This window comes from Lactuca serriola, chromosome 9, assembly GCF_051521515.1.
Source record: "Lactuca serriola cultivar US96UC23 chromosome 9, Lser_US96UC23_V15, whole genome shotgun sequence".
NCBI classification, from domain to species: Eukaryota; Viridiplantae; Streptophyta; class Magnoliopsida; order Asterales; family Asteraceae; genus Lactuca; species Lactuca serriola.
In genome coordinates, this window is record NC_136416.1 from 44,229,136 (window position 1) to 44,237,742 (window position 8,607).

The 8,607-nt window shown below is 36.1% G+C and overlaps 1 protein-coding gene across 2 annotated transcripts; it reads right to left on the bottom strand.

Moving 5' to 3' along the window:
• Positions 1 to 1,397: 1,397 nt before the first annotated feature.
• On the bottom strand, positions 1,398 to 5,781 carry LOC145073434 (putative disease resistance protein At4g27220). 2 transcript variants are annotated; one of them, XM_079019985.1, is made up of 4 exons: positions 5,686 to 5,781; positions 2,754 to 5,580; positions 1,904 to 2,680; positions 1,398 to 1,655 (listed from the first exon to the last, which is right to left on the bottom strand). In XM_079019985.1, the coding sequence occupies exons 2-4, from the start codon at positions 5,532 to 5,534 to the stop codon at positions 1,602 to 1,604; spliced, it is 3,612 nt and encodes a 1,203-aa protein (XP_078876111.1). In that variant the 5' UTR covers positions 5,535 to 5,580; positions 5,686 to 5,781; the 3' UTR covers positions 1,398 to 1,601. The 2 variants fall into 2 exon arrangements, with proteins under 2 accessions (XP_078876111.1, XP_078876110.1); XM_079019984.1 differs by having other exon boundaries at positions 2,754 to 5,771.
• Between the last annotated feature and the right edge of the window lie 2,826 nt (positions 5,782 to 8,607).

Consider the following 8,607-nt stretch of genomic DNA (forward strand, 5'->3'; position numbering starts at 1 on the left):
CAATCATGCACATGCGCAACTCATAAATGTTATTGAACGTGCTTACGGTGTTTTGAAGGTGAGAGTCCCAATCTTAAAGCAAATGACTCTTTTTTCTTTTTTAGTGCAAAGAGACGTAGTCGTTGCTTGTTTTGCAGTCCGTAATTTCATAAGGAAAAACAATATTCATGATGAGTTATTTATGGCGTTCGGGGAGAACAATGGTCAAACACAAGGGGGGGGGGGGGGGGAGAATGATGGCAAAAACATTTACACATATATTTATATTTTATTGTATCTTTATAACTATTAGATAGAGAAAACATTATGTTCTTCGACTGCTCTCATTTTATTGTTGCATAATATTGTATGTTTATATTTATATACTTTATTTGAAAGTTCGTAACTTGCTAAAATTGTTTAAAACGGCAATAATTAGCATCTATCCACCTCACGTGCATGTATCTCACGCATTGAAAGGTCTAGAAATCTTCATCGTCATATATTCATCTTCATATTCCAATAAATGAATCAAATTTGCCACATGACATCTTTTCCACCTAATTTTCTATCAATGTTAAATTACTATTTTATCATTCATCTTTATTAATATAAATCATATCAATTAACTATCAATGTTAAATTACTATTTTATCATTCATCTTTATTAATATAAATTATATCAATAAAATTCTGCTAAATTTCAACATCTTAGTTTTGGAAACCTATTAATTTCTAAAATGCACAAAGCTACATGGCAAGTCTTCAAACATATAATTCCAACATAACATATTTATCCATAACTGGCATATCTATCCATAAAAACCACATCAATTACGATGAAAATTCAATTTTATGCCCTCCAGAAAAACAGAATTTTCAAATTCAATTACAAAATATCTATCCACAAAAAGTTAAATTACGTTATTACCCTCAACGTATATATTAATTTTAATTAGTCATTATAATCTTACTAGGTTAAAAACTTGTGTATTACACAGATGATATTTAAAAATAAATTATAAGAAAAAGTCTTATATAAAATTATAAATATGAAAATAATTCTTTATATATAGGGTTTTATATATTAAATTGTTTGATTTTGAGCATTAATTAATTTGAATATGTTTAAATCGTTATATGAAAAATAACGGGAATAAATTGTTAAATTTTGAACTTCTTAAATTTAGGTATTTATATCAAGTAAATTAAAAAAATATGGAAAGAATCAAAATGCCATTAAATTTTAAACTCCTTAGAATTTGAGATTTATATCAAATGAAAAAAAGAAAATAAAAAAATATGGAAAAAATGACATGTGACATCATTTTATCTTTTATATATAGAACTATGTCATGTGTCAATCAAAATGTATGTTTTATTATAATAGGGATAGACAAAATTTCTTAATTTAATAAATTTTTATAAATCTTTGATCTATCATTACTTATTACCATTTTAAATTATCAATAATGTTTTTCTTGTAGGGATATTAACCTAATACAATATATAATATATTCCATAATTATGAACCTTGTTGAACCAATAGCGATACAACAGGAAGGAGATTTGTCTTCCATGGCTACATTGATTTTGATATTTGACTCCGCCTGTTGAGGTAGTCATTCCACGAGTGAGCTTGTGAAGGTAGAATCACTTGTGTTACCATCATTCAACTACAAAACAGAAAAAAGATGGATAATATACGGGAAGAGAGGAATGAAAATTTAAGCATTTTTCTAGCTTATTTACATGGCTAAATATATAATTTTCTTCATTTCTCTGTTATAGTCCAATCTTTGTTTATCTGGAATAAAGTAAAAGAACCACAAAATAAAGAACACCCACAATCTAAATATGATAGTAAAGTAAAATAAAACGTAGTACTTTATATAAAACAATTCCTAGAAATTGTGGAACAAACCTGTTGTTGCAGCCACCTTAGATCAGTGTTTATGTCTCCTTCCATATTATGATTTTGTCCATTAATTGAAATTTCCCTAAGCTTCGGTGTGTTGGAGGTTCCAGCAGTGAAAACCATCATCTCCTTGCAACAATCAATCCACACTGATTCAAGTAGTGGCCATATAAAGCTATGCAACCCCGACGAGTAGAAACACCTTAGGCATGGAAGATCAATGAGTTCTAGAGATTTTAATCGAGGGAACACTAGTTCATGACTCTCACTTGTTAATTGGGTGGCCTCATGTTCATCTTCTTCCTTGAGAATTACTGTCAGATTCCGGCATTCAGTTATGGATAATTCTTGAAGATGTGAAAGAATAGTGGCTATTGAAGGCAAGAGTATGTAAGTTAACTTATGACAACTAGATACTGAGAGTTTAGTCAGATTCTGAAACCCTACGAAAGTTTCAGGGCCATGATTCCAGATATGTGTCATTGCAGGCAGATGTTCGAGCTCCAAGTCGCTCAAATTTTTAAGCACCTCATGATCTTCTCTTATCAGCCTATCTATGTCAAAGACCACTTCTACCATATGACAACGTTCAATACGTAGTACTTTGAGATCCTTTGGCTTTTGTAAGAGCCCAGAAAGAACGACACTTGATAGATCATCACAGTAGCACAATGACATTACCCTTAAGTTGACAAAAGATGAGACTGGAAGAAGATGGTTCTGTATCTCGTTGATCTTCATCTTGGAAACTGATAAAACCTTCAGTTGCATAGTTGAAAGAATCTGCAATGACTAAATATCAGTTAGAAACACATCGCGTCAATAAATGTTACATTAATAATACTAAGAGGTGGACCTTTTGATTTAATGACTGAAGCTTAGGAAGGTTGCGCAACCGGAATTCCAACAGTTGAGGAATCGCAAATGAAAAAACGTCTTTGCAAAAACCAGTTAAACGTGGGAGATCTTCAAGAATCAAGGATTTCAGATTTAAAAGCTGAATCTCAACAACAGATTTTTCATCTTTCTTCCTCAAGAAAATTTCTTCTATCATTTCACACCCAATAATCTTGAGACTTTCAAGCTTACGAAAATCTGTTGGGGCAGATAGAGAGAAAACACGTCTTAAATTAACACAGCCTACAATTTCAAGATCATGTAGATTCTCAAACAAAGTAAGCTGATGATCAGGTTCGTCGACTGTAATTTCACCCACAACATGGTTTTGGCCCTGACATATTTCTGTCAAATAGGACAAATCACAACGTTCTAGCTTTAAGTTTCTCAACATTAGGAAGTTGGATCTTGAAGGATTCTTGAGGCTTGAATTTGTTAACAAACGCCAACCATGTAAATGCAAGATTTCAGTTCTGTTGAATAGAACTTCTATTCCACCATCTCTCCAGTGAGCTGGAAAGCGTACTTGCAGCATGTTTTGAAACATCTTGCTCTCGATGGAAAACCCAATACATATCCTGAATCTTTTTAGCCTCATGAAGATGAAGTCATGTGGAAGAAGATCATAAATGGAAAGCTCAATCTCTAACGCAGTCAACATAGATAACGAGTTGAGTTCTGTAATACATGTTGTGATTTGTTCATCAGGCCAACTTACAAGGGTTCCACTCATGTATAATTCTTCTAATTGGATCAAACTTTTCAAAACTCCAGGAGCTATATTAAAGAGATCTCCACACCCTGTTAGATCAAGTACTTTTAATTGGCTTAACTTTCCAATTTCTTCGGGTAATTCTTTAACATCGGAGTGTAGAAAGCTTAGAGTTTCCAGTTTTACTAGATTTCCTATCATTGATATATCACTAGTTTTGTCAAAAGTGCAGTATTCTAACGACAAGTTTCGGAGTTTGCTCGAGACTTCAAATGATACAGGATAGGATTGAAGTTGAACTAACATTCCCCTAAGAACTATCACTTTGAGTTCAGTCATACCTTCATAAAAACCAGTCGGGAACTCCAACGGGTGATTTCCACCAATCAAAAGCAAAAGCTCGAGTTTCGGGCAGTTAAGCCTGCCCGGAAGTTCAGACATTTCATCGCATCTTAGAGAGATGGAAGTGCAACATTCGTCAGTGAGCTCATATGGCCAAAACGTTAATCCATCACCATGTTTGACAACAAAAACATGTTTGTTCTTGGAAGCAATCTTAAGAGCAGAATCACGTACTAGATCATGCAATTTTACAGATTGTTCATGATCACTTCCATCTAACAACAAGTTCAAATTCTTTAGTTTCTGAACAAAAGCATTTATTCGGATCCTAGCTTCACTAACCCCAGTTGTCTTCTTAAACAAACTTAACCCTAACCCAAGCCTTAGCAAATCCGCGATGGAAATATCATGACCTTCAGGAAACAAGCAGCATAGAAGAAACACGTGTTTCATCTCATCACTTTCTAGAAAATTGTAAGTCACTTCAAGACTCGAGTACACAGAAGCATACTCTCCTTCAAGGTCGTAGCTTCTTAGTCTCTGAAGCGCATCATCCCACATAGACTTGTCCTTCTCGCTCTCAAGAGCTCTTGCAATTGTCACGATGGCAAGTGGCAACCCACCACACTCCTCCACGATATCTCTTGCTACTTGATGCAGATTCGGATCTGGGTGAAAAGCTTTTTTAGCTGTTCTTTCGAAAAGAAGCCATGCTTCATTCAGTGGCATTTCTCGTATTTTAAAGATTCTATCAGCTCTCATCTGGTTACAAGCACTAATACTTCTTGAAGTCAACAAGATTTTGCAGCCGTGGTGTTGTCTATCTGATCCAAAGGGAATCCCAAGTTCCTCCATGTCAAGCCTTGACCATATATCGTCTAATATCACCAGCACCCTTGTAAGCATTTTTAACCTCGCACTTACCCTAGCTGCTCTTACCAACAAGCTCTCTTCTTGCAGTTTTAATCCCAACTGTTCTGAAATACTACTTTGAATTGTGTTCTTGTTGGGTGCTTGAGTGACATCTACCATGATAATGACGTCAAATAGATGCTCTAACTTAGCTCTTGCTCCGACTTCTTTTGCCATTGTTGTCTTCCCCACGCCACCCATTCCACATACCCCAATCACACAAACGGCGTCATCTTTCAAAGATTCCATGATTTCAGTTCTAATCGAGACCCTTGATCCAAACCCTTCAGAATAACTCAAATGATTGAAATCTGTGATTTCTACAGGCAATGGAGGATTTGAAACGTTAGTGAATTTGTACTTCTCCTGGAGTTGTTTCACATCTTCCATCATCTTCACAGCCTTCTTACTCCGTGAATACCGTGATTTGATATTTAGAAATCGACCACAAAAACACCAGAACCATTTCTGAACCGAATCCGTTGTAGTAGCTTGTAAGACTTTATCTGCCTCTTTCTTCAACTCATCAACTCCATTCATCCATGCCAAAACGTCTGGTTTGATAACCTCTAAATTTCTCATGGCAGCATCAACTGAATGCTGAACACTAGCTCTACGATTTTCAAGATCTTCGACACCATCTCTAAGTTTCCCAATGTTAGATATGTAGTTAAAAAGATACCCATGTTGGTTTTTAACTGGACCACACAACCATTGTCCAATCTTTAAACTAACCTCCACTAGAGGGACTAAAAATGCCAGTAAGGCAACCATCTGTTCTTCTTTTCTTGAAAAAAGGACTTATCTTTGAATACGTGACCTTGTAAATCGGAAGAATACAATCAAACCCGAAATAAGAACTGACAGCAGAAATGAAGGAAACTGAAAGGCAACAAGAATGTTTACACGAACGGAAAGTAATTACCGTGATATGGTCTCTGTAGATTGCAGACGACTAGCTGGAAGACTTCATCAGCCAATAGCGGAATGTAGTACAGAGTGAGTAAACATTGACTTAAACATCTGATTGTGAATAGATGACAAAACAATGATTGGAGTTTGTGTTTAATTGGTTTCTTACAAAAATAGTCCCTAAAGTGTTTGTGAAGGACTTATGTACCCATATTTGTTTGGTTTCTTGCAGAAATAGTCCATAAAATATTTGCAATCACAGGACGACATGCATGCCAGACAAAGTAAACATTTCCTGCATGAAGAATTGTTGTAGCTACATTGCATAATTAAATTGTAGAATAACCTCCACGGGTCATACTTAAGGAGGGAAATAAAGAGAAATGGAGAAAATTGAAAAGTAAAGAGGAAAATATGTGTATTCACCATAATTTTTTTTTGAAAGGATTTGGATGGAAGAGAAAATGATTGTTCTTCTCTCGAGGATGTCAATACTATATTTATACATCCATAAAAAAATCATAATTAATAAGCTAGAGATGATTTCTACCATCATAAAACCCTTGTTATAAGCAAATTCAATGATTCAATACTAAATCAATAAAATAAACCAACAATTGCTCATTCAAATATCAAACTCATGATCAAAGTATTAAATAAGCATAAGAATTATGAACTAGAATCATAAACATAAGATAAATGACAATCAAGCATGAATCCTTCAAAACCCACAGATATCCAAGGGTTTCAGCCAAAGTTAAAATAAAGAGATTAGTCACTCATGACAGCAAGATAACAATCACAAACGTGTTTTTGCATCAAGAAACTAACAATTACTAGAAAGATGAGAAGACTGTAGATCAAGCTTTCAAAAATCGCCTCTAAGGTGCTCCAATGGTGGAAAATCGAAGTGTGGTTGTCAAACCTAACCCCCAAGGTAAACGAGGAGCAAAATGACCAGAATGCCCCAAAGTGTGCAGCTGGGCGGGTACCCTCACAAAGTTGTGCGACTGAGACTCCACCATCGTAAATGATGTTAAAATGCTATTGGCTCTTTTTCTCCACTGCATGTAACACTTGGAAAATTTGTAAGTTTCATATGTAATCCCTCCTTATTAAAAATATTGCATTTTGGTCTTTGAGCTAGTACGTAGGGCGTACAGGGTGGTACGTTTAACGTATTAGCCCATATTTGGATCACGACCTTGGACCACGTACGTTGGACGTACATGGACTACGCATGACATACACATGGATCAATGAAACCCTAATTTTAGGGTGTTGCAACCTATTTAAACCTTGTGATAGCCTCACTGGGTTATGTTTAGATAGCTTCCATCCCCTATTGTCCAGAAAGTTGAACCCTAAGTGAGATCTTGAGAGTTTGAGCCTTAAAGTGTGATTTTTGCGTGCTTGTGAAGGAGAAGAAGAAGTGAACCACTTGGATTTGTGATTGGAGCTTGAAGATCTGAGATTTGTTCTTCATTTTCTTTCCTTGTGAGATAAAAAGCTTTCATCTTGCTAATTCATGTTGCTAGATCTAGTTTGGTGCCATTTTTGTACTTTTTGAGTCCATGGTTGGGTTGTTGAGCCTCTTGATTCACTCCAGAAGTGATTGATGGTCTGGGGTCCTTTAGGTCCATTTGTCCATAAAAGTGCAAGCTTTATAGCATTTGTGGTCTCATGCATGTGTTAAGTCTTTTGTTAAGCTCTTTTGAGCTCTAAAAGCCTCATTAAGCCATGCATGCACGTAAAGTTGACAACTTTACGTGATAAACCACCTTAAGGAAGTTAGATCTAGGTGTTGGGGTGAAGTCTTAACTGTTTAAGAGCTGAATAAGAAAGTTGGTTAAAAGGGTGGAGTACGCAGGGCGTACAAGGACTTAAGCGAGTATGCCATGCGTACTCAACATTGGGCTTCAAATATGTGGGCTTCTCGGTATTGGGCTATGTTGGGCTTTTGATGTCTTGAGCCTTGTTGACCATCATAATTCTCTTGTTGGTGTGTTAATGTTTTATTGGACTCTTTGGTTGAAGGCCCATGAAATGGGTTTGGGTCCAATTTGGAAAATCGGGCCATAATTGGGCTTTGGGTGATTATTTTGGAATTTGAGCTTTTGGACAAGTGGATTAGGCCTTGGTCTTGGGCCAAGTTAGGAGAAGGGTAAAAAGGACTTTTACCCTAGTTTGGACTCTTAGTGTGAGTCGGGATTTAAATATTAATTGGATGTTATTTTGTAATAGCGCGGGAATTTTAGTGGGCCAACAACGAAAGATTTTTCTATGAGATTTAACAATACGAGGTGAGTTTCCTCACTATGTTTAGCGGGTCTAAGGCACCAATGTCGGCCCATGATCAGTTATGCTAGGATACTAGATGTTTGTGTGACTCTTGTATGTGTATATGCTTATATGATTTGTATGTTGAGCGGGGCCCGTTATACTCAGTGACTGGGGCCCGATATGCGAGTTTGGGCGGGGTCCGTTATGCGAGTGTGGGCGGGGCCCAATACACTCATTAGGCAGGGGCCATTATGTGTTTGTTTATGTATGGTATGTTGTATTTTGGGAACTCACTAAGCTTTGTGCTTACTATTTTCAGTTTATGTTTCAGGTACTTTAGAATCAAAAGGGAAGAACTTGGGATGATTGCAGAGCACACACCACGTTTTTCCACATTTTGAGATTTACTATGATATGTTTTAATTTAGTGACATACTTTGATCGTTTGGGGTTATATGACAATGTTTGGGTTAATGTTTTATTGAATCAAAATCGATTTTTTTTGGGTCTTATTTTTGGGAACGTTACACTGCACCACCTCACTACTAAAGATTCCCTTGGTCCCCTCCATACCTCATATGATTCAAATTTGGCCAATCATCTTCAAGATTCAAATGGACAATCCAAGTCCATCTTCTTTAGTCCATGAGCC

What these genes read in the sequence shown, in the direction of transcription:
- LOC145073434 (XM_079019985.1), bottom strand. Translation starts at nt 5,534, where the DNA reads ATGGTTGCCTTACTGGCATTTTTAGTCCCTCTAGTGGAGGTTAGTTTA. An exon ending in TTCAGTCATTAAATCAAAAG is followed by an intron (nt 2,681 to 2,753) that starts GTCCACCTCTTA and finishes TAGTCATTGCAG; the next exon opens with ATTCTTTCAACTATGCAACT. An exon ending in TAAGGTGGCTGCAACAACAG is followed by an intron (nt 1,656 to 1,903) that starts GTTTGTTCCACA and finishes TCTGTTTTGTAG; the next exon opens with TTGAATGATGGTAACACAAG.